Here is a 27,023-nt window from a genome sequence, read left to right as displayed (position 1 = left end):
TACGGTCAGTAGTCTGTTCTAAATTCTATAGTACAAGAGAAGTTGATACTAAGAAGTAATATTGCAAAGCAACTTTCAATTCTCTGCATTTAAATTCAGACTATGGTACTGGAGCCACCTGGAAAACTGCATCCCTAACTCTTACCAAAATAAAATCCAGATGTATTTAAGGTTTAGATGTAAAAAAAAGTATTAACATTAGAAAACAAGTAAAAATTTCTTTGAAAACAATGAATTTTTAACCTTAAAGTTAGTATCTAAAGGTACTAAATTCAGAAAAAGTCAATGTATTGAATAAGAAAATAAATGTGATAAAAATTTTCCTAAAGAAAACACAAACCAAACTAATAATTAAGAAATAAACTGTTTAAAAATATTTCACTGCATTTTATATCGCAAGGTGTCACATTTCCACAGTGGATAAAGATTTTAATAATTTAATGAAGATACAAAAAACCAAGTACATATATAAAAGCAAAGAATTGGAATAAACTTTTTACAGGAAAGTAAACAGAACATTGTCAGATGCACAATTAATAATGCAATAAGATTAACATATTCACACAGCAGGCTGGTGAAACAGAAGTTTAGATAACACTAAGAAGCTATACTATACATTGAAATAGCCAAAGAAGAACTACATAGACCATATGTGGACTACAAAGCTTAAAATATATACTATCTGACTCTTAACATAAACTTGTTTGCCAATCTCTGTAGTCAAATACTACTGGTAGAAGTATAAACTAGTAGAATCCTAATACACAGCAACAAGGGACTATTTATGATATTTTAAATACATAAACCTCTTGAACAAGCAAATCAACTTCTAAGAATTTATTTTATAAACTCCCACGAGTGCTATGAAAAGCACAAGATTGTAAAATGCCTACCTTTTCATCAGTGTTGCTAAATTACAGTACATGCCAACAATGAAATATCAGATAATTATTAAAAAGAATGAGGCAGTCCTCTGAGTTCCCACAGTCTTTTGAATATTACAAAAAATATACAAGGAAGGCAGGCTGTATGTATGTATGTGTAGTAGACATGTGGATAAAATGTTAACACTGCTGTATTTTTAAAATTTTTATGTGTATGCAATTGTCTATGTTTAAAAAATATTTCCCACCGATTTTCTATAAGAACCAGAATTGGAATTGAGAGGCTGGAAGACAGAAACACTAACTTTTCAAACATACACTTTTGTATCTTTCAGTTTTGAAGCACATCGCTTGTTTTCATGGTACCTGGGCAGGTTGCCCCCCAAAATGTCAAAGTGACAAATTTACTGTTTTGAATAAAAATTGTTTGAAAAAAAACCAAAGCAGGACTTTTTTTTTTCCTGAAATAAATCTTTGTCACAACAGATACTTCCCCTATATCAGAAGGAAAGGAGACATCTTTTATTATCACGGGGATGCAGGAATTATTTAGCTTGTGTAAATCATCTCTATTTAGCTCACTAACCCAAAAACTTCTTTGCCCTATCATTTCTCCCAGATTTACTGCTTTCTGTCAGAAAGTTATAAAAACAGCCGATGGTGGTCATTTGTTTGAACCTCCTTATGAGAGTACCACAGTAGGAATTTTTTTTTCTCCTATTAATCTGTCCTTTAGTTACAGAATTGCCTCAGCTAAGAACTTAGAAGGATTAAGAAAACAGCTTTTTTAAAAAATACACACCACATCTGAGAAGGTACTCAAAACTTAAAGCTTTTCCAGAGATGGCAACTTCTAACAAAGCACCAAATTTGAATTTGCAGTTTTGCTAGTTAACACACATTCAATCTGTAGGCTGCATAAAATCTTGAGATTAAAATCTAAGTACAAGTATAATGGCCAAGTTAGGGAACTAACCTAAATGCACTATGACAAATGAGCAGGTTGAAGATGTGGTACCTATACACAATGGATTACTTAACTATTAAGAAAAACAAAGATAAAATCCTGTCATTTGCAGACAACATTGATGGAGTGGGAGGAGATTACTTTAAACAAAATAAGTCACAGGAGAAAGACAAGTGCCAAATGAGTTCATTCTTGGAAAATATGAAAAAAACAAAGGAGCAAAGGAACAATCCTAAACAAATCCTTGAAATCTAACAGCAGAACTGAGATTAAGGGCTGGTGGGGGAGACTGTGAATAAAGGGTATAAGAACAGCTCAATGGAGTATGATAGAAGATTGGTTCTTTGATGGTGGGTGCAGTAAGAGAACATACATTTGTAGAGGCATGAACCTATGTTCCTGCAACATATACAATGTTGGAAATTGACACAACGTCAATAAATGCAATTTAAAAACAGAAAAAATAGGAAATCTGCGAGGTACTAGCTACACATGCATACATACAAATATATACACATATATAGACATAAATGTAAATTAACTGGATCCAAATTATACACATCCTAATGTTAGGGGTAAGGATGTCCTAAAAGAACTCTGGAGAGTCTTGTGAACTCCACCCCTAGTCCAGCTTTCTGGATTCCACTCCTTACTTCAGTGACTGGAAAACTACAACTCCCAGCAGTACCAAGGAGAGAACTGCAAGAACCTAAGGGTGGAGCTAAGCAGGCATGCTGGAACTTTGGGGTATAAATAGCAAGTGATTTTCCAACTGTCACTTGGGAGAGGTAATGGTTCTCTCTCTCTGGAGCAACTGCTCTCAGACTATGTGACTGGGGTTAGCAGCATTTGTTTGGGACTAGAGCTCCAAGTCAGCCATGCTGGTAAAATATTCCAGCTACTTTGTATCCCTCTCTCTTCTGGTAAAATATTACAGCTACTTTGTATCCCTCTCTCTATCCCTGGGTTGTCTCCTTTCCCTTTTTTAATAATAAACCTATTACCCTTTCTGTGTGTGCCTGCAGAAAATTACATTTTGAGCACACGGGTGAGGCCCCACAGACAGGCAGCCCAAGTCCTCTCTGGGCTATCCTGTAATAGTAAGGCCCACATAAACAAAAGAAACAGTTCCTATTTCTCAGAACCTAGATCTACAGAACAAACGCACTACATTAGATTTGGGGATGGTAGTAGCTAATGAAACACTTAAAAGCAAAAATTTCTCAAAAGATTCCTGGTTTTTAAATACTAAGAGTGTGCCTGATATTTGAGGGAAAACAAGATCTACATGAATTGAGTGAGTGGAAACATCTTAAAAAGTGTAATACATAATCCAAGTTATCTGTTCTTCACCCCAACTCAGAGGTCCTAAAGTCCTCTGAATTTCCTAAGTGCTAAAGATGAGAAAAGCACCTTCTTTTGTGTAACAGGTGGCTTTTGGAAAGCACCTAACGATGGGTGCTGGTTGCCAGGTGAACCAACCATGTAATGAGTTGGAAATTTCAGACTCAGTTGAACCAACTGTCACTGACCCATGATTTCATCAGCCATGCCTATGTAAAGGAGCCTCTTCAAAAACTAAAGACAGAATCCAGAGAGATGTGGTCTTGTGAACAGGTAGTGTGCAGGACCAGTGATGCATCTGCAAGGAGCATGGCCATTCCATGCCTTCCCCATACCTTCCCCTATGGCTTTCTTCCATTTGGCTGTTCCCGGGTTGTATTTTTTATAGAAAACCAATGATCTAATTAAGCAAAATTTTTTCCAGTTTTATGAGTCACTCTAGTAAATTAATCAAATCCAAGGAGGAGTTGGTAGAACCTCTTATCTCTATTAATAACTATTAATAATCACTTCTCAATCTTAAGATGTTATCTCAGCAGCATTCATCATGTTTTGTTACTTCTTCCTCACTAAAGTATTTCCTTCTCTTACCTTCTGTGCTATTCCCTTAGTTTTCCTCCATTTTGGTCTCTTTTCCTGATTGTCTTATTCACTAGGTGACCTTATCTAGACCCATCAAGTTTTAATACCATCTTTTCACTGTTGAGTTCCAAATTTCTATCTCATTTCTTGCCAAGAGTGTCTTTAACTTCTCTTTAATATATCCAGTGTTCTTCTTGATATATCTACTTAAAGATTTAGTAAGTTTCTCAAAATAAAGAGGACCAAATGCAAACTATTCAGCCTACTCCTTTCTGTTACTTCATTAGTGTTCCCACCTCAAAAACTGACAATGTTTTGTTATCCTTAACTTCTTTCATATCCAACTTTACATATAAATATATACCAAATTTGAACACTTTTCTTCATGTTCATTATTACCACTGTTTTGCTGGCTTGTAGTAAACCTGTGAGAACAACAAAAAAGTTAAGTCCTACAAGACTCTCCTCCACTTCAGAAGCCAACTGAGGGCTAAAATGAGCTTGACAGGAGCTACTATCAATAGAAAATGATAAAACAAGCTAGAATGGGAAGGTTCAGAGGAGAGAACTTAGGAACCTTAAAAGTAAAGATAATTTTTTGAGGAATTTTACTCTAAATTAAAGAAAATTAGCAGAATCTAGACTAAAATCTGGAATCAAAGTTTTTTCTGACATTTTTGTTTCCGGTGGTATATTTTTTCTTGGTAGAATGCTCATGGGAATGAGCCAATAAAGAGAATAAGGACCTCTGAAGGAAAATGTTTGTGCAACAGGGAATGCATGCACAAAGTTTGAAAGAATGAAAGGGACACAAAGGTGAAGTGCAAGCAGTTTGTTATATTCTAGAAAAGGAAAAGGAAAATACTATTTTAAGAAGGGTAAGTACAAAATTTACATCTTTGATAATAAAAGCAAATTTCATGGTCTCACACAAAAGTCAACTTTTACTTTATGAACTCCTTAGTCCTTGTTTGATGCCATACTGGTATTACTAGAGATATCAAAAAACCATTTCATCTTAGAGTATAACCACCAAGGAACACTATTACCACATAAATATTGTAAAAGGGCTGATTGTTACTTTCATTGCTAATATATTACTTAAATCTCCCATATATTTTTGGATTTAATTAAAGCACAAGTTTCAGAAAGAAGCATCAATTATAATTTTAACTTTACAAGTCATGGTTCTTTAATGTTGCTTTTCTCCACATATAAAGGAACAACAAGGCAAAGGAAAAATCCCTAATGCAAAACAACAAAAAACATTTAAAATGAGGTAATCTTGGTTCATGTTAAATAAAAGCTTAACTTGCCATTATTCAATGAAATAGTTTCCTAAATAATAGCTGCCTTCGGCCCTCCCTGGTGGCACAGCAGGTTAAAGCACAGCACTAAGCTAAAGCCACTTCAGCATGAGTTTGATCCCTGCCCCGGAGGTGATCCACACAGCAGGGCAGACCTCTCCTGACCCACCTGCTGCTCCCCTCAGCAGTGTACTTCATTGATCTGCCTGTTCTGCTACCCACTCAGTCTCTGGTGAATCCTCTCGCTGCCCCTGCATACCCAGTTCTGTATGCATAAATAAATAAATCTTTAAAAAAAATAGTAAAATAATAATAGCCTCTTTAAACTACCACAGCAGGAACGCTGCCCAATAATTAATCAAAAAGTGAAATAAACATATCTTAAACATTTACTTTTACCTAAAATATGTCAGGGCACAGGAGCCAGTCATGTGATGATCAGTCAAGACAGTAAGAAGGAAAATGCTAATTACAATCCTTTCATGGATAAATCATACCCACAATGGAATCTTCCTGATTGCAATTTTTATTTTTCTACAGTGGAAGAAGAAAGTAAAGATACCTGCACTTCAGTGTTATCACTTGTCTACTATGTCTTTCTAAAGTATTCAATTTATTCACAGAAAACAGTAACCTGCTTTTCAATATAAATTTCATTATTGTAAAAAGTGACAATTAAAATCATATACTAGGCCCTCCCTGGTGGCGCAGCGGGTTGGAGCACAGCACTGAGAATATGAAGCCACTTCCGCATGAGTTCAATTCCCGCCTGCCCCGGAGGTGACCACATGGCGTGGTAGACCTCTCCTGGCCCGCCCGCTGCTCCCCTCAGCAGTGTACTTCATAGATCTGCCTGTTCTGCTCCCCACTCTGTCTCTGGTGAAGCCTCTCACCGCCCCTGAGCCTCTGGCCTGTACCCCAGTTCTGTATGTGCAAATAAATAAATCTTTAAAAAAAAAAATCATATACTAAGTATTACTAGAATAGACAGGTTTGGGGAAAACTGGCTCTTCTTGAGCATGACAAATACACCCAAATCTTGTGTATTTGTCAGAAACAAGAGATGCTCCTCAGTAACCAGTCTAGCTGTATCTCTCTCTTAATAACAGGCTCTGATTCACTGCAGACACCAAGAATAACAGAAAGAAAGATAATTCTTACTAATGATCCAAAGTGGAAGAAGATTCTCAGCTAATACAGGGACAGTAACCAACAAAAAACTTTTCCTGAAAATGGAAAACTAGATTACAACAGTCTTTCAAAACGCAGGTTATCATCAGGCCATTAGGAGAAGGATCAGTTTTTATTGGTTGCTTTTTGTTAAATAGGTTAAAATAAAAAAATGCATCACTCTTAATTAGAGTTTCAGAACAAATCTCCCCAAAATTTGCCACTTTGACATTTGACATTATTTTGAATTGAAGACAACTAAGACCCAGCAGACTCAAAAACAAAATTAAACCTCTTTTTTAATTATGTTAGAAGAATTTAGATTTAGACATAAGAGAATTATTACCAGAAGTAACTTTTTATGACCCATCTGTGTGATAGGATGAATATCTAGTTACCAAACATGTGATCTAAACATCTTGAAATTACCTCCCCCTCCTTGAAGCCCTATATTGCCATCCCATTCCTTGGCTCAAGATATCATAAAACTTGCTTTGCTTATACCTAGATTTTTCATGTATATATGGGTTATTCACAAAATTAATTTGCTTTTCTATTAATCTGCCCCATTATTAATCTGATTTAATTATTAGACTAGCTGAAAGAAACCTGCAGATAAAGAAGATTTTCCCTCCTTTATGTAATACAAGAAACTTTAGGTTACACCACACACATGCACTTGTGTGCAAACAGGTTGTCATGTTCAATTTATATTTGACAGTAGTATTTCATAGTTTAAAAAACTAGTGTTGGACATTAAATATTCTGCAGCATATATACATAATGATTATTATATATATAAAATAATGGTATTATATAATAATGTTATATATATTTTATATGTACATAGCAAATCATTATATAATGGTATTATATATAATGCATACAATGATTATATAATATTTTATATAATGATTGATATATTTTTTCTGTACACAAAAAAAACTATTTCATTATATTTTATCTCAGTTAAAATAAAAAATACAAAGCATCTCTAGATACTCTTGTTTCTGATATACAATAATGCTTGAGGGTCACAAGTTAAAGCAATGCTTCTCAAAGATAACCTGCCATTAGAATCTCCAAATGAACTTGCTGGTTCCTAAAGTCAAGGGTAATACACATGGATCTGAATTCTAATATTTTCCCAGGTGATGCTGATTTAGCTGACCCACAAACCAGACCTGGAGTAACATACCATAATTTTTCATGAGAAAGTCATAAACAAACAGCAGATAATAAACCACTGCACCCAAAGAGAGAAAAAATGATTCCTTAACCTCGTAGCAGACAGTTGCATTTCTTCCACAAAACCTCCACCAAGTGGTCAACCCTGTCTCTTGAATTTATCAAAATGAATGTTTTCTCAAGTAGTCACGACTAAAAAGTACTAGTTTATTTTCCTGTTCTCATTTAAATATGTGTTATCACTGTGGAACTACTAAAGTATGCCATTGCTCACTCTACAGTCAATGAACTTCTAGTCACTTTCACTAAGTTATGTTTGTTTTATTCGTCCCCACAGAGGGAAAAATAATTTGAAAACAATGTAATATTCAGAACAATTTGATTTTATTACTTATTAAAGATGATTAGCAAGGCCTCGTTGGTGGTACAATGAGTTAAAGGGCAACACTAACAAGCTGTCTGCAGCTACTGCAACATGAGTTTGATTCCCAGCCAGGGAGGTGACCCGCTTGACACAGCAGACCTCTCCTGACCTGCCCACTGCTCCCTCAGCAGTGTATTTCAGTACATTTGCCTGTTCTGCTCCCCATTCTGTCTCTGGTGAATCCTCTCACCCATTGTACCTTTGGTCTATATCCCAGTTCTTATATGCATAAATAAATAAATATTTTTTAAAAATCTTCCCTTATGTTAAGTGAGGTAACTTTGAGGGAAGCACCTAAAAATGGGAACTGATAATCAGCATTTCCGTCCTACCCCCAGACTACAGAGACACGAGAGAGTTCAATTATTAGTGCTCAATGGTTAAATCAACAGTGCCCTTATAATGAGGTTGCCATCAAAACTTAAAAGGCGGAACTTCTCAATCAATCTCTCTCACTCTCTCTCTCTCATATACACACACACAGAAATTAACAGCTATGTAGCAGACTTTTTTCTCCTGGATAAAGTATCTATGTTCTTGAATTCCCCTTCATGAATAAAAGCCATTCTCCTCTCAAAAACTAGTTGCTCCTCTACCTCCAGAGCCTTCAGTACAACTCTTTAATGATAAACTACCTGAAAGCAGGACATAAAGTATAATCTTTATCATACCATTTACACTAAACATTTAGTGTAAAATCCCCTGTTTGTAAATCTCTAACCAAAAATTGTTTGAAATTGTGGAACAAAAAATCACCAAATACCAAAAACATAAACCCTAAATGTTGGGTATCGGTACACATGTACAGAAGCTTAATTACTGTTTTAAGATTCCTGCTACCCTATTTAAAGCGTTACTGCAACATCTGTAACAGATAAATCATCAGATTAAAATCCTATTAAAAAGCAACTTGATTAATTTCTATTACAAGACTTGTACAAAGGTGTAACCAGAAGCAGGTAATCAAAAATTACTTGCTGAAAATGAGAAGCAGTGATTGAATGATACCTACTAACAGTCATGTTTTAATACCTGATCCTGTTTTCCCTGGCATAGATGATTAGCTCAAAAGATTAACATCAGGCACAAGACTGACTAATCATAATCTTTTTCCTAGGAAATTGAATTGTAAAATGGATATACCAAAACACTAAAAGTCATCAGAGTGCAACTGTCTTCTGAGAACACAATAGAAAACTGACCCATAATCGATTCACCAAATTCCCTGGAGGAAGTTTGTTCTTAATTCTCTTCCCTAAATTCTATAAAATATCCCAATATATGTTCACAATGGCTTCTTCTGAATAAGCTAGAGTCTATTCCTGTTGCTTGTAATTTCTCAATATGTAGTCCAAAACACTGTAAATGCTCACAAATAATGCCAAAGAGAAAAACATTACTCATATAACCTTTTGGTGGAAGTAAACTTAAAAAGACAAGAACATTCCCCCTTGACGCAGGAATTCTAAGCAAAACTTATCCTTCATAGAAAAACATACAAATATACTTGGAAATTTTTACTTTTAGAATTTATCCTAAAGAAGTACTTCAATAAGTAGACAAAGAGAAGTACATTACTCAATATTGTTTGTAAGTCAAAACTTAAAAATATTTATACATATATAAAACAGGAAGGTGGTTAAATTATAGTTCAGTTACATAATAAAATGCTGAATAGCTAAGACAAAGGATGTAAGAGGTCTATATTCAGAGAAAGCTATTTAGACAGAATTGTATTAATTATGATACCTACACATACATAATCCCCAACTAACATATATAAATGTATGTACATTCATATAAAAAGTCTGGAAAGATATATATTAAACTCTTAAAAATGGTTTATTTGGAGAATGGTAAAGAAGTAGTCTTATTTTCTATTAATTTTTATATTATAAAATTGAATGTATTACTTTTATAATTATAAAGAACAAAAATTTTTTAATAAAACCATTTAATATGGAAAGAATCTAAAGAGAAAATTAAAAGACCTTATACACAAAGTAAAAACCGTCACTGAGTGCTGAAGTATAAATCTTTGTATGTTTCACACATATACAAGCTTGGCTATATTTCAACATTAAATATTTTAAAATATTTACTTTAAAAAAGAATATTACGACTCATTAATTTGCAGAAAGTATTATTAACAATCTTAAATTTGGACCATCATGTTAATCAGCCTTAACTAGTTATATAAAGTGCTCCATTTAGACTTACATTTTTCTCTACCTAAAGACATGGTTTTTTTTCTACAATGGTACTTACAGTTTTCTACAATTTCATCAAAAACTGCACCAGTTTTCTGCTCAAACTGAAAAAGCAAAAAAAAAAAAAAAGAAAAAAAAGAAACATTACTTTCATATTCTATCATACTTTTGGTTATAATTTCCTAAGAGCTCTATAATTTCTCACCCAAATTTTGTAAATATACTACATAAAATGACTGCAGAAAGGCAAAATTTAGAATGATCAAAAATTCTCTAAAGTCCCCAAACTAATAATGAAGAAAATATAGAGCCTTGCAATTAAAAAAAAGGGGAAAAAAGCTAAATTATACATTATTAGAGGAATTCATAGACACGTACATTTATGTAATAATAATGATATAGCTGACAATTCTGATACCTGCCAACACTTACTAAAGACTATATAAGACAGCTAGTCAAAACTAAACAGAATAATCAACTGCAGTAGGTTTGCTCTTAGGCTCAAGTCAGAGATTTGCTGCTCTTAAAAGAGAAGTAAACCATATTACAGGAATGGTGCCAATGAGTACAGTTAAGTCTTCACTTAACATTGACTATAGGTTATTTAAAAACTTCAAGTGGAACTACACATTAAAAAATTTTACCAGAGACTAATTTACAAGAGTTAAGAACATATTTCTGGTCACAAAATTATCATCAAACTTCCAAATAAAGACTCAAAACACTAACAATATGTAATAATAATCTGTACTCATTTATTTTCCCACCCTCATACTTCAGCTTAGGGTCTCTGGGGGTCAGAGCTTATACAAGCAGCTAAGGATACAAGACAGGAAACAACTTACATAGGCTACCCCTCCATTGCAGTGCACACTCACATGTGCCCACACTCGCTTAGACTGGAACAATTTAGACACAATAATTAACCCAATGTGTACATCATTGGGATGTGGGAGGAAACCACATTACCCAGAGAAAACCCATGCAGACATAGGAAGAACTGCAAGCTATACAGATAGTAAGTATCCCTGGTGGGGAATAACTCTTTTCTCAAGTAGTTATTTTCATTTACGTCATAAGATTGAGTGAATGACATTGTTTAAGGACTTGCTGTATGACAGAGCAGAGCCAAAGAGAGTAATTACAGACTTTAAAATAGACGCAAAGCAGGGAAAAAGTAAAGCACAGGCAACTTTTCCCAAGAGCTAGAAACACTAGCAGGGTCTAACCCTAATCTTTAAATGCCTCCTCACTTTGGCAAGTGCAAGCATTCCAAATTCCTCTGCTTACTCTCATTAGTGAGGCAATATCACAAGGAAGGATAGTTCTTGATAAAGATTATTGACTATAAACCAGAGTGTGTCTCATTCAAGGAAGAAAGTCAATGGAAATGAAACCACTTAGCTACCAATATAACTGCATAGGAAACAAAGCAGTAATCAATTTCTGATAAATGTAAACAGACAACCAATGATGTCAGATTTCTGAAAGAATTTTATTATGTGGGCCCTCCCTGGTGGCAGGTTAAAGCACAGAACTGCGAAGCTAGCCACCACTTCAGCATGAGTTCAATCCCCAGCCAGCAAGCTGACCCACATTGCTCAGCAGACCTCTCCTAACCTGCCCAATGCTCCCCCCTCAGCAGTGCCTGTTCTGCTCCCCACTCTGTCTCTGGTGAAGCCTCTCACCGCCCCTGCCCCTCTGGCCTGTACCCAGTTCTGTATGCACAAATAAATCTTTAAAAAAAAAATAAATAAATAAAATTTATTTTTGTGAAATCTCATATGGATACAAAACAATCTATGTGCTTGTTTACAAAAAAGACACAATATCATCCTACAAGTTCTTTTGCTGACAATGTTTCAAAACCATAAGTACTAAATTGATTAGTGGCAGCCTAAGGCTGAGAGGAGATAAGGGTGAGGGGAGCAGAATAGGGATTGATTGCTAATACGTACAGGGTTTCTCTTTTGGATGATAAAAATGCTGTAGAGTTGACTGTGGCTGTCAAACTATGAATGTACTGAAGTATGAAAATACATGATTGAATGGGTGAAATGCATAGCATGAGTTCTATCACAAAAAAGCTACTTTAAAAACACAATGAGAAGTTCTTCCATAAAGATAGGGCATTTTAAAAACTTCGGAGATTACAGAAATAAGGTTGATTAACTAGGGAGACACTACTTGGTCATTCAAATTTGTTAAAACAAATAGAAAGTTGAATATAATGAAGCTTCTCATAAATAATTTCCTGTGCTAAGTTTACCTAACTTTAATGAAAATCTTTTCATTTACTGAAACTTCTTGATAAAGTAGATCTTTTCATTTATTAAAACTTCTACCCAGGGCCCTCCCTGGTGGCGCAGCGGGTTGAAGCACAGCACTGAGAATCTAAAGCCGCTTCCGCATGAGTTCGATTCCCGCCTGCCCTGGAGGTGACCACATGGCGTGGCAGACCTCTCCTGACCCGCCCGCTGCTCCCCTCAGCAGTGTACTTCGTCGATCTGACTGTTCTGTTCCCCGCTCTGTCTCTGGTGAAGCCTCTCACCGCCCCTGGCCTGTACCCCGGTTCTGTATGCACAAATAAATAAATCTTTAAAAAAAAAAAAAACTTCTACCCATTTGGCAGAGGTAATTATTATCCACAGAGCGTGAGGATATCATGGTTTTCCTGACTGTGCAATGGAAGCATAGAGAAACATACACCTTTATATGTATACACATATAGCATTGACATGCTTTCCCCCCCAATAAAAGAAGTCATCTTAAAAAAAAAAAAAAAAACTTCTTGATAAGGAGAGTCAACTACTGACTGACTTTTTTTTTTTTTTGGAAATTTAAATAAAGAAATAACAAGAGTGCCTTTCTGGCAGTGTAAGGGTTAAGTCTCAGTACTATCATGTTAACACTGCTATGGCCTGAGTTCAACCCCCAGCCAGGAAGCTGACCCACATATGGGACAGCAGACTTCGGTGTCCCACACTGCTCCCCCTAGCAGTGTATTTCAGTAAATCTACCTATTCTGCTCCCTAGTCTGTCTCTGGTGAGAAGACTCACTCAGAACAAAGGGGATTGCACAAATTAAAAAAAAAAAAGACAAGATATTCAGGATTTATAAAGTTCAACTGATGTGATTTTAAAAATTCTAGAGAATGCTACAGAAGTAGAAAAGATCAAACAGAGGATCAAATAATGACATTTGTTGTTAGATGGCAGAGGACCTAGGTAACAGAGAGCTGACTGAATAAGAAAACAAAATGCAACTTTCTGTTGTCTCTAGGACACATATTTGAACTCAAAAACAAATATGGTGTTAAATGATTGAAAAACAATCCAAGTTGCAAACAGGATCCCCAAAAAGGCAGGGACCACTATACCTGTATCAGGTAAAACAGACCTACTGCTAAAATAGCTAACAATATACAGAGATGGGAATTATACATCACTAATAAATACATCAGTAAGCCATAATAATCACCAAAATACATTCATTAAAGGAAGAAAAGGCAAAATATAAAAGGCAAATATTAACAGATCTAAAAATACAAACTTGGCAACAACACAAGGAGACCCTCAAACACTGCTAGTAAAAATGTAGACTGGGGCCCTCCCTGGTGGCGCAGCGGGTTAAAGCACTGCACAAAGAAGCTTAAGCCACTTCCGCATGAGTTCGATTCCCGCCTGCCCCCGGAGGAGACCACATGGCGTGGCAGACCTCTCCTGGCCCGCCCGCTGCTCCCCTCAGCGGTGTACTTCGTCGATCTGCCTGTTCTGCACCCCACTCTGTCTCTGGTGAATCCTCTCACCCTCCACATCTCTGGCCTGTACCCCAGTTCTGTATGAATAAATAAATAAATCTTTTAAAAAAAAATGTAGACTGGATCAGTTCCACTGGATAACAGTATGGAGGTTTCTGGAAATACTAAAACAGATGATCTTATGCTCCAGCAACTCCATTTACCCGAAGAATTCAAAAATACTAACTTGAAGGAATAAATACAGAACTATTTTCACTATAGCACCATTTAAAATAATCATATTATGGTAATAACCCAAGTGACCAACAGTTGATTCAACCAAAGTTGAAATCATGTCATTTACACTAACATGGATAAAACTGGAGGGAATTGTGCTAAGTGAAATGAGAAAAAAAAAAGACAAATACCAGGTGATTTCACTAATAGAGAAACAGAGCAAAGGGGGGGAATTAAACCAAAACAAACCTATTAATGTTGACTGCACAGCTGAGATTACGAGAGGGCAAGGATTAAGGGGGCATAAGGAGGAGTACATGGAAAGGGAGGGGGAGGTTTATGGGTATTTTGGTGGTGGACGTGGTATGGTAACAGATCTGAAGAGGTGTGACGCTGTTATCTCTAAATCATATACAGCATTGTAAACAATGTTTCCTCAATAAAAAAAAATAATTTAAAAAAGTACAACTTAAAGAGATAGAATAAAAAAGAAACCTCAAACTAATAAAACCTGAGCTGCTTTATATCACCCAGCATTTTCCAAACATATCTGACCCTACTGAGAGATCACACTTGCTTAAAAAAAAAAAAGAAGAAGAAGAAATAAAACCCACACTGGATAAATGACAATTGATGCTAGATTTTAAGACAAGATCATTTTTAAATTCAGTAATATACTCATAGCAATACTTTTTTAAAATCATGCCATTTGACCATGTGTGATAACACAAGTATTTTATAAGCACTTTCTAACTTTTAAGTTTAACAAATACAAAGATAGAATATAACTAATAACTAAAGAAAAATTTATCTCAAACTATCAGTCCAAGGAAATTAAGGAAGTAATAAATAAAGGCGTAAATACTTGATACCTAAAATTCCCTTACTCTCTTCCTTCTGCCACTAGTCAACCACTGCCATTTTTGGCCACAAAGTATAGATATGCTAATCAGAATTGTTCTCAATTCAAAATTACCAAGTATCTATTAATAGTCAATTGCAGGGGTCTCCCTCAATGGGTTAAGTCTAAGCACTATCAAGCCATGGCCAACCACTGCAGCATAATTTTGATCCCCCGGCAGGGAGTTAAGCCACATGGTAGAGGAGAACTCTCTCCTCTCTCATCTGCTGCTCCTCTCAGCAGTGTATTTCAGTAGCTTGGCCTGTTCTGCTCCCCACTCTGTTACTGGTCAATCCTCTCACCAGTGGTGGTGATGCATGAACCTCTGCCTACACTAAAACCCACTTCTTGTATGCAAAATGAGCAAGTAAGTCTTTTTTTTTTTTAATAGTCAACCACAGTTGGCACACAAGATCAAATATTTACTATTTAATTACCATTAAAATATTATTACCACTATTTTTCCTTTTCCTGAAAATGCTAGCTGATGCAGTAAGAATGTAAAGTATAAAAAGTTAAAAGAAGGGCTTTCCCTGGTGGCACAATAGGTTAAAGCACTGCATTATGAAGCTCTCGGAAGCCACTACAGCACAAGTTCAATCCCCCACCAGGGAGCTGACCCACATGGTGTGGCAGACCTCTTCTGACCTGCCCACTGCTCCCCCAGCAGTGCATTTCAGTAGATCTGCCTGTTCTGCTCCCCACCCTGTCTCTGGTAAAATTTCTTACCCACCACACCTCTGGCCTGTACCCAAATTCTGTAAGCATAATAAATAAATCTTTAAAAAAAGAAGTTAAAAGGAACGGTTATCAGTATTGTATGCTTGTCTATTACTTCAAAAATCCAAGAAAACAGACCAAAAACGTATTAGTTATTTTGTAGAGTGACTGTACAAAATGTAATGTTTAAGAAATCAATAGCATTCCAATTAACCAGCAATGATTAATTAAAATATAACGAAACAAAATTCAATTCACAATTAACTACATATACAAACTCTGGCCCTGTCTTCCTTTTCTACTTCATCTTTTCCTGCCTTCATGTTATCAATACATTCCCATTCCCAATACCTATTATAAATGATCTGTAGTTCACCCAACCTTTCAGAAAGTTTAATGCTGTTGGATCATTTTGCACACCATTTAAGGTTTTCCTGTCATAATTCAATAATAAACTCCAACCTAATTTCAAACAAAATTTCATCATTTCAAACAATCAACAGATTCCCCACTTCCTGAACAATTAATTCTCTTTCTGAGCTGTACTACAGCAAATATTATCTATGATTAAAACCATAAAAATTTCACTCCAAAGTTGGGTATTGCTATTAAGGAATCAAGTACCCATACATATTTCTAATGATGTATCACAAAATATCGCATTTCTTTTTGTAGATAATCTATTGACAAATAAAAGAGGTAATACAAACCTGGAGTTTTAACACCATTTTGTAAAAATTAGTGAAAATAAACCTTTTGATAAAAGCCATTAGTTACAAAAAAAAAAAACTATCTAGTTTCTTTCATCAGAACCTGCAAAAAATACCCCAAGACTTCAAGAAAACTGTAGTTCATATTTGTTAAAGTAGGGTGAAGTTTAAAAATCTCTAGAGACTTTTATCTATTCCGTACTGCTGAAATTTACCTACAACATTGCCTAACATATAAAAAAGCTCAACAGGGGGATTAAGCCTGAACACTATGAAAATATCAGCAGCCACTGCAACACAAGTTCAATTCTCGGCCAACAGACCTCTCCTGCCTTGCCCACTGCTCCCCTCAGCAATTCTGCTCCCCACTCTGTCTCTGGTGAATCCTCTTAACTACACACCTCTAGGCTACAACTTAGTTCTTGTATGCATAAATAAATCAATCTTTAAAAAAATAATAATACAAATAAAAGAGCAACAAAATACCTTTAATTCACTAATAAATTCAATTTTGCTTACATGAAAAACCTGAAACACTCTATAGAGTACAAATTTTTCAGTAATCAAAGATTAGAGGCTTAAAAATAAGTTTTATGCTTACAAAAGACAACTTCCTCATTAAATTTCCAAATCTCTTCCTTCACATGCTCCCACCCACAGTAATGGCTAATCTTTCACTATACTATTCCAATTCAAAAATTCCTTACCTGTACTACAAACTTATTCATATTGATATTATAATACCTTTTATCAAGTTGAAAGATGTAACAAATTAGCTATGCAAGAGCATTTTTATCTGCCAATACTCACTTTGCAATATCATGTATGAATACAAAAAATGACCCTGAAGCTGAAGCCACCTAAACACTCAAATGGAACAAAGAGTGAATGGGAAAAATGAAAAATATACCAAAATGGAGAGTAAGCCCTTCCAGATAAGTAATTACATTAATTCTAAAGGAAAAAACACAAAAATTTAAAACATCTTATTTGAGAACAAGGTAAGACCCAATTATATAAACATTATAATCTTGATGTATCTACACTAATGTCAAATAAAGTTGATTTTAAAATACATGAAGCACAAGACTGAACTTAAGTGATAAACATAAAATCTTTAATTATGATTTATAGTTCCATTAGTAGTTGAGGAACTACTAGAGAAAAAAAATAAATGAAAACACAGAAAAAAATTTTTTTTTCTGTAAGGAAACTGACTAATCCCATTGGATAGCAATGTGTGGGTCAGCCCCATCTCCATAGTAACATACATATATTTTACAGAGGTTCTTTTTTTTAAAATTGTAATAGTTTATTTTTAGATCATTTTGTGGCTTTTTCCATCTCAGTTGTAATCCCCATGGAAGACACAGAAAATTTTGACAAACCTATTAATAAACTTGACCTATTTTTTTTAAGTATTTTTTTATGCATACAGAATTATGCCGGCAAGAGGTGCAGAGATGGTGAGAGGATTCACCAGAGTGGGAAGCAGAACAGGCAGACTGACAAAATACACTGCTGAGGGGAGCAGTGGGCGGGTCAGGAGATCTGCTGTGTCATGTGGATTACCTCCATGGCCAGGGATCGAACTCTCACTGAAGTGGCTGCAGTTAGCTTGCAGTTGCTGCACTTTAACCCACTGTGCCACCAAGGAGGGCCTAAACTAAACTATAAACTATTTTATATTTATAGAAATATTAAATAATAGTAGTATATACATTTTTAAGTGTACACAAAAAAAAATCAAGACATACTATATACAAAGACATAAAAAAGAGCCTAAAAAAAATAAAGGACAGGACCCTCCCTAGTGGCGCAGCGGGTTAAACCACAGCACTAAGAAGCTAAAGCACTTCAGCATGAGTTTGATCCCTGCCCCGGAGGTGACCACATGGCATGGCAGACCTCTCCTATCCCACTCGCTGATCCCCACAGCAGTGTACTTCAGTCAGCCTGTTCTGCAACCCACTCTGTCACTGGTGAATACTCTCACCACCCCTGCACCTCTGGCATGTACCCCAGTTCTTTATGCATAAATAATTCTTTTAAAATAAATAAATAAATAATAAAGGACATATTCACTGGCCTCAGAAGTGTTAACTGGGGTATCACTTTAAAAAATTACCAGTATCTGTACACTAAATATGCTCCTAAATAAGACATATTAAAAGTGAAAGTACAAAAATCCCAAAAAATTAGACAATATTTTGAACTGAATAATAAAAACAAAACTTACCAAGCATTCTGGGGAGCACTTAAACCAGTGCTTAGTGATGTTCATAGCTTTATAAATACTTACCTTTTTTTAAAAGGGCATCAAATCAAGAGGTTAGGAAGAAAGAGCAAAGTAAGCCCGAAAAAAAAAAGAAATAAGAAAGATACGAGCAAAAATCAACTGAAAACTCAAAAATAAATCAAAAGCTAGTTGTTTCAGAATATCAATATAACTTAAAAACCTTTAGACTAGTTAAATATACACAAACTGGCAATACCAGGAATGAAAGAAGGAACACAACTATACTTCCATAGGCATTAAAGGGGTAAGTTAGGGGCCCTCCCTGGTGGCACAGTGGATTAAAGCACAGCACTAAGAAGCTAAAGTCACTTCAGCATGAGTTCAATCCCCAGCCCCACAGGTGATCCACATGGTTCAACAGACCTCTCCTGACCTACCAGCTGCTCCCCTCAGCAGTGTACGTCGTCAGTCAGCCTATTCTGCTCCCCTCTCTGTCTCTGGTGAATCCTCTCACTGCCCCCGTACCTCTAATCTGTACCCCAGTTCTGTATGCATAAATAAACCTTTAAAAAAATTAATCATACCCAAACATATTCAAAATTTAGAAGGCATATTTCCATACTCAACTTATAACTCCAATAACATCTGACAGTTCAAGAAAATAAAACTACTAATTAATGTTGAACATGAATAAAGACACAAAACTTCTAACTAAAGTTTTACAAAAGACAATCCAACAACATATAAAAAGTATTATTAACACACACATCATGAGCACATGGAATTTTCTGCAGGAATGCAAGGCTGGTTTAACATTCAAAAGCCAAGTGAACAGATTAAAAAATAAGCCAAATGATTTTCAAGTACATGGAGCAAAAGCATGTGACAAAATGTAACTCTAATACATAAACTAAACTCTCAGCAAATGAGTTATATAATTTTCTAAGTCTGAGAAAATCTATTAAAAGTATACAAATAAATTACTTGATGGTGAAAGACTAAATGCTTTCACCCTAAAACTGAGAATAAAGCAAGGAATTCCATTCATTACTTAATTCAACACTGCATGTAAAGACCTAGTCAATCCAATAATAAAAGAAAAATAATTTAAAAGATATAGTAAATAATTAAGAAGGCAGAGAAAATGTCATCATTATTCAATGTGATCATATGAATAAATATAAGAAATCTCCAAAATGCCTCCACAATTAATGAATTTATACTTTTAAGATAATACAAAACCCAAATTTATTTCTATATACAAGCAACAAACTACTAAAAAATAAAATGTTAAAGCTACTTATGTATTGAAATTATGAGATAATGAAACAGCAAGAAGCATCAGAATTCTGTCTTCCCACCTAGAAAATAATTTGCACATGGACAATTTGTCTGTTGCAACTAATTTTGTAAATCTAGAATATATTAAAAGCTTGCTACTTCCAGGGGTAAGTTTTGGAAAGGAAGTGTTTGTCACTTTCATCTCTCAGCACAGCAGCATCTACCCTGCTGTTTCTATAAATAAATAGAAAACTTATAAAAACCCAAAGATATATTAGGGAAAGTACAGTACACTTGAATTAAAGTGTAATTCAAAGGCAGGTGTGAATAGACAGAAGAATCCGCAAAACAAAACATAAGACAATGGAAAATTTGGATCTGAGGAACAGAAAGACAAAATATGTAAGAAAAAGGAACAGACACTACCTGTGGGTCAAGATACGCATTATGGTAATCACAAAAGGAAAAGACAGAGAAAGGAACAAGCAGAATATCTGAAAAAAGAATGACTAACATTTTCCTAAAGTTGACAAAAGTAGTAAGTATGACATCCAAGAAGTTCAACAAATCCCCAAGTAAGCTAAAATCAAACCGAGCCACACAAGCCATTGCACAATCCAAGAAAAAAAAGAGAATCTTGAAAGCAGCAAGAGAAATAACTCACCATATTCAAGACTCATCAAATACAGGAATCCTAGGTAAATATGTAAGCAGATTTCAGATCAGAAATCTTGAAAGCCAAGTCAGTGAACGGACACATCAAAGTGCTAAAAGTAAAAACAGTAAGCCAAGAATCCTATACCTGAAAAACCTGTATCTTAAAAATTATGGAGAAAATAAGGTTTTGTAGATAACAAAAGCAGAGGAAGTTCATTGCCATTAGAGTTGCTAAAGGAGGACCCTCCCTGGTGGTGCAACGAGTTAGGACACAGTATTGCAAGCTAGCGGCAGCACTTCAGTGTTGAGTTCAATCCCCAGTCCCCGAGGTGACCCACATGGTGTGGCAGACCAATTCTCCTGTCTCCAATTCTGCCCGCTGCTCTTCTGAGCAGTCAATCTGCCTGTTCTGCTCCCCACTGTCTCTGGTGAATCCTCTCACTGCCCCTGCACCTCTGGCGTGTACCCCAGTTCTGCATGTATAAATGAAAAATTTTAAATCTTAAGAAAAAAGGGGTGGGGGGTGCTAAAGGAAATGTTCAAGAGTCCTGCAACTTTTAGTAAAAGGAAAACAGGCGGCCCTCCCTGGTGGCGCAGCGGGTTAAAGCACTGCACTGAGAATCTAAAGCCACTTTCGCAGCCCCGGAGGTGACCACATGGCGCGGCAGACCTCTCCTGACCCGCCCGCTGCTCTCCTCAGCAGTGTACTTTGTCGATCTGCCTGTTCTGTTCCCCACTCTGTCTCTGGTGAAGCCTCTCGCCGCCTCTGAGCCTCTGGCCTGTACCCCAGTTCTGTATGCACAAATAAATAAATCTTTAAAAAAAAAAAAAAAAAAAAAAAGGAAAACAGGCATTAACTTAAAACCACATGAAGAAACAAAGATATCAAACACAGTAAATGTCTGGGCAATCATAAAAACTATTGTTGTTATAACTTACTCATCACCAAATTTAGCTTTCTATTTAACTTAAGAGATTACTGCATTCAACAACACTTGTAATAAGGCAGATGCAAATTAAAACCACAATGACATACCATCTCATCCCAGTAAGAATGGCACATCTTCAAACAACTAGCAACAACAAATGTTGGCAAGGATGTGGAGAAAAAGGAACTCTCCTGTACTGCTGGTGGGAATACAAATTAGTACAACCACTATGGAAAACTGTTTGGAGGCTCCTGAAATTGCTAAACATGGAGCTTCCCTATAACCCAGCAATCCCACTCCTAGGTATCTACCCAAAAGACACAAAAAGATTCAAAAAGATACCTGCACCCCCATGTTTATTGCTGCTTTATTCACAATGGGAAAGACATGGAAATAGCCCAAATTCCAAAAAAAATGGATGACTGGATCAAAAAGATGTGGTACATATACACAATGGAATATTACTCAGCAACCAAAAAAAAAAAAACACATGTCTTTTGCAGCAACATAGATGGAACTGGAAAAGATCATGCTTAGTGAAACAAGTCAGAAAGAAAAGGAAAAATACCAGATGGTTTCTTTCATAGCAGGAATGTAATGGAACAGGAGAGAAAATAATGATAACGATGAACAGCTATATACCAGAGACATTTTGTGGGGGTGCAGCGGGGAATGGGATCAGAAACAGCAGTGGGAGGAAAATGCACTGGACTATGGTGATGGCACATGGGTGATTTGGTGATGGGAAGCCCAAGGGGATGGCAAATGAGATGGAAAAATGCACAAAATAATGGAAAAATAAACTATTATATAAAAAATAAAGGTGAAATTTTATGACATCAGTAACCAAGCAGTGGAGATGGAGCTATAAAAGAGCATAGTTGTTGTGTTACTGAAACTAACTTGGTATAAAATTTTTTTAAGGAATTCACACTGTTACACTCTAAAAATTTATTTATGTATGTGTACACGAATTGGGATGTAGGCCAGAGGGGCAGGGTAAGAGATGTGAGAGAATTCACCAGAGACAGTGGAGAGCAGAACAGGCAGATCTACTGAAATACACTGCTGAGGAAAGCAGGAGGCGAGATGGGAGATATGCTGTGCCATATGGGTCAGCTCTCTGGCTGGCCCAGGATGAAACTCATGCTGCCACAGCTTGATAGCGTTGTGTATTTAACCCCTGTGCCACCAAGGATGCCCCCATAAGCTTGTAAAAATTTAAATTAAGGTTATACCTTTAGTACATTAAGTATAACTCTAGCGGTAACCATAAAGAATAACTCTATAATTAACAAAAAATAATTCTACACATTTCACTAAAAAAATCACTAAGCACAAAAGAAAATACTAATGCCAAGAAATGAATAAAAAACAGAAGGAACACAGAAAACAACAAAATGACAAAAGCCCCTCCTATCATTAATTAATTCAAATGTAAATGTGGCCCTCCCTAATGGCACAAAAGATTGTCTCAGCACTATCAAGCTGTTAACAGCCACTGCAGCCAGTGTGCTAGACCACACATAGCACTGCAGACCTCTCCTGCCTTGTTCTCTGCTTCCCAAGCAGTGTATTTCAGTCAATCCACCTGTTCTGTTCCCACTCTGTGTATCTGGCGAATTCTCTCACGCATGACATCCCATTTCCTGAACTCCTATGTCATAGACCTTAGCTCTTGTATGTATCAATAAATCTTTTTAAAATAAATAAATAAATGTAAATGTCTTAAGCTCGCTAATCAAAATAGAGTTGCAGAATTGATAAAAACAAAAGATCTAATTATATGCTGTCTAGAAGAGAATCAATTTAGATACAAAAATACAAATAAGTAGGTGGTTAAAGAACAGAAAAAGGTATTTGATGCGTACAGTAACCAAAAGATAGTTATACCACTACCAGACAAAAGAAAGTTACCAAAGCTAAAATATTACATATTAATAAAAAGGTTCAATACAGTAAGAAGATATAACAATGAAAAACAGTTACATATCTAATAAGAGACCATCAAAATACATAAAGTAAAAACTGAAAGAACTGAAGAGGGACATGGTTCTACAAAAAAAAGATGGAGATTTTAATCCCCTACTCTCAGTAACAGATGGAACACTAGAAACAGAAGGCACAACATTTACCAGGTTAAAGACACTGAGAACATACAGGTACATAGTCATCCCTGCAAGAAAGCAACAGCAATTGGAGAGGACATTTAATAGGGTAAAAGGTATCATCCAAGATTTTACAGCAATTCACACCATTTGAAAATAAGAGACATGAACAGTAATAGTAGCAAAAACAGTAAAGGTCAGTAAGGGCACAAAAAGAAAGGACAATGGCTATCACATGGATTGAGGAGCAGATGAAACAGCAAGCAGAGTTAGTGGGAATGTAGATACAAAACAAATGAGCCCAGAAGACCATGAAAAACAAATAAAGGACAAGACAGAGAGAGGGAGAAGTGGACAGAAGTAAGAGTCACCATAATAAAGGCTACACTGACAGAAGAAAAAGCAAAAAATAAAAATTGCAGGTTGCTCCAAGATTATACTTAAATAAGTATTAAATGGCATATGCTAAATTAAATGTTACATACTGGAATTGTATCATCTTTTCGATTTTTAATAGCAATCTGCGGAACAAAAAAATTCTGTGTATTGGTGGAGTCCTTCATACTAGTGTTCATCATCCCTTCTTCATGCTATCTGTCCCTAGTTACAGGGCTATAATATTTTTTAAGCTTAACATTGCTATATAGCCAAAGATTTATTTTATTAATATGCAATAAAGGCTTGAGGGAGGGGGCATCTAATAATAGAACCACCACGTAGACAAAAGAAATGAAGAGATTTCACACAATAAATCTACTAGAACACACATAAACAGGACACTCTATGCAACAACTATATATATTCTTTACAAATGCCCATGAATTTTTCCAAGATATTAAATTAAATATTAGACCACAATAAAGCCTCAACATTTAAAAAAAAAATTAGACCACAATAAAGCCTCAACAGATTTAGAAAAATATATACTGTATCTTCTCCAACCACGAAAGGAAAAAGTTAAGAAATCTGTAGCACAATTTAATCTACAAAATTCAAAATCTTTTGCAGATTAACACTTTCTTAAAAGCCTCATTTACTTATGCATACAAGAACTAGGGTGTAGGCCAGAAGTGGGTGTGGTTGAGGGGATTCACCAGAAACAGAATGGAGAGCAAAATAGACAGATCTACTGAAAACTGAAAATACACTGCTGAGGGAAGCAGTGGGTAACACAGGAGAGGGCTGCTGTCCAATGTGGGTCAGCTCCCCGGCCAGGGATCAAACTCCAGCTACAGTGGCTGCTGACAGCTTCATCATGCTGAGACTTAACCCCTTGTGCACCAGAGATGTCCCCAAATTAACACACTTTTAGCAATAAACAGACCAAAGAAAATAGAGACAAATGAAAACAAAAAGCTATACACCAAAATGTAGAAGATGTTGTTAAAGCTGTACTAAGGAAGATGTTTATAATTATAAAAGCTTACCTCATAAAATAGATATCAGATCAATAATATAATTTTACAATTTAAGGAGCCAGAAAGAACAAACTAAACCCAGAGTGAACAGAAGGAGAAAATAACAAAGATTTGAGATTAACCAAGAGAAAAAAAAAAGATAAAGAAAAATAGCAAAATAAAATAAATAAAACCAAAAAGTGATACACTGAATAAATTACTAGTGACAAATATTTAGTTACATGAACTAAAAATACAGCAGACTCAAATGACTGAAATCAAAAATGAGATGAGATTTGGGCTCTCCCTGGTGGCTCAATGGGTTAGCACAGCACTGCAAAGCTAGCCATAGCCACCTGATTCCCAGCCAGGGAGATGACCCACAGCAGACCACTCCTGTCTTGCCTGTTGTTCCCCTCAGCAATGTACTTCACCAATCTGCCTGTTCTGCTCCCCACTTGTTTCTGGTAAATCCTTTTACTGCCCCGCACCTCTGGCCTGTACCCCAGTTCTGTATGCATAAATAAATAAATCTTTCAAAAAAAAAAAAAGACTACACAAGAATATTCCTTATGAACAATGAAGCAAATACTGTGAACAAAACATCTGCAAACTGATTTAAAAACAAATTAAAAGGATTATATACCATGATCAAATAGGATTTATCTCTGGAATGCAAGGATGGCTCAACATATGAAAACAGATCAATGTAACAAACCACATTAACAGAAAGGGGTTGGGGGAGGAATACATACTTACCCCAACTGATACAGATAAAATACTGGACAAATATAATGCCCTTTCATAACAAAAACAATGAACTAGGAACAGGACACTATCTCAATATAATAAAGACCATATAGATGAAAAGACACAGAAAATACAAAGGTAGAAGACTGAACGTTCTTCCCCTAAGATCAAGCCAAGGAAGTCTATGTTAGATGTCTTGGAGTAACTTGACAAGAAAAAGATAGTAAGGGTAACAAAACTGCAAAAGAAGAAAAATTTCCTCTGTTCACAGTATGACCTTTTACATGGAAAACTCTAGAAGATTCCACAAAAAGCACTGTTAAAATAAAGGAATTCAGTAAAGTCAAGTCACAAAACCTACTGCATTTCTAAATATTAACAATGAAGAATCTGTAAAGAAAATTACAAAGACAATTCCATTTATGATAACATCAAAAAAGAATAAAATACCTAGAAATTAACTTCACCAAAGAAGGGAATAATCTGAAATGAATGAAATTCATTTGAATAAAAACTACAAAATACTTCTAAAGGAAATTTTTTAATTAATTTAAAGACATAAATTAAAGGAGACACATCCCTCATCCATGGATTATTGTTAACACTTAATATTGTTAAAATATAAATACCCCAAAACAATCTACAGATTCAGTGCAATCACTACTAAAATCACAATGACATTTTTCACAGAACTAGAATCACTCATCCTGAAATTCATGTATTCATAGAATCTTAAGGGACACAAAACATTCAAAGCAGTTCTGAAAAGGGAGAACAATCCTTAAAGACTCACTTTCTGATTTTAAAACCAGTTACCATGCTACAGTAGTTAAAAAGATGTGGTGCTAGAGTACAGACAGACATATTGACCAATGGAATAAATCAGAGCACTCAGAAGGAAACCCTCACATAAATGGTGAAAATAATTTTTGACAAGGGTACCAAGACTATTCAGTGTGGAAAAGATGGCCTTCTCAACAAAAGGTGCTTAAAAAAACTGATACAACATAAAAAAAGAATGGAGTTCTCTTACACCACATGTAAAAATTAACTCAAAATGGATCAACAGCATAAAATATAAGCCTAAAACTATAAAATACTTAGAAGGAAACAAGGTTTAAAAGTTTTATAAAATTCGGCCCTCCCTGGTGGCGCAGCAGGTTAAAGCACTGCACTGAGAATCTAAAGCTGCTTCCGCTGGATTCCCGCCTGCACCGGAGGTGACCACATGGCGTGGCAGACCTCTCCTGACCCGCCCGCTGCTCCCCTCAGCAGTGT

At 35.6% G+C, this 27,023-nt stretch overlaps 1 protein-coding gene across 1 annotated transcript in view; it reads right to left on the bottom strand.

Annotated features, from left to right (window-relative positions):
* The window catches only part of ZMYM4 (zinc finger, MYM-type 4), a 104,263-nt gene that overhangs the window by 53,985 nt on the left and 23,255 nt on the right, over positions 1 to 27,023 (bottom strand). The window contains exon 2 of the mRNA XM_004678778.2: positions 10,135 to 10,180. Coding sequence (XP_004678835.1) covers positions 10,135 to 10,180 — 46 coding nt within the window. The remainder of the gene's footprint in view (positions 1 to 10,134; positions 10,181 to 27,023) is intronic.

This window comes from Condylura cristata, unplaced genomic scaffold (genome assembly GCF_000260355.1).
Source record: "Condylura cristata isolate star-nosed mole 26May11 unplaced genomic scaffold, ConCri1.0 scaffold00008, whole genome shotgun sequence".
Lineage (NCBI taxonomy): Eukaryota > Metazoa > Chordata > Mammalia > Eulipotyphla > Talpidae > Condylura > Condylura cristata.
Note: the sequence above shows the minus strand (reverse complement) of the source record. Positions and strands in the feature narration are given on the sequence as shown.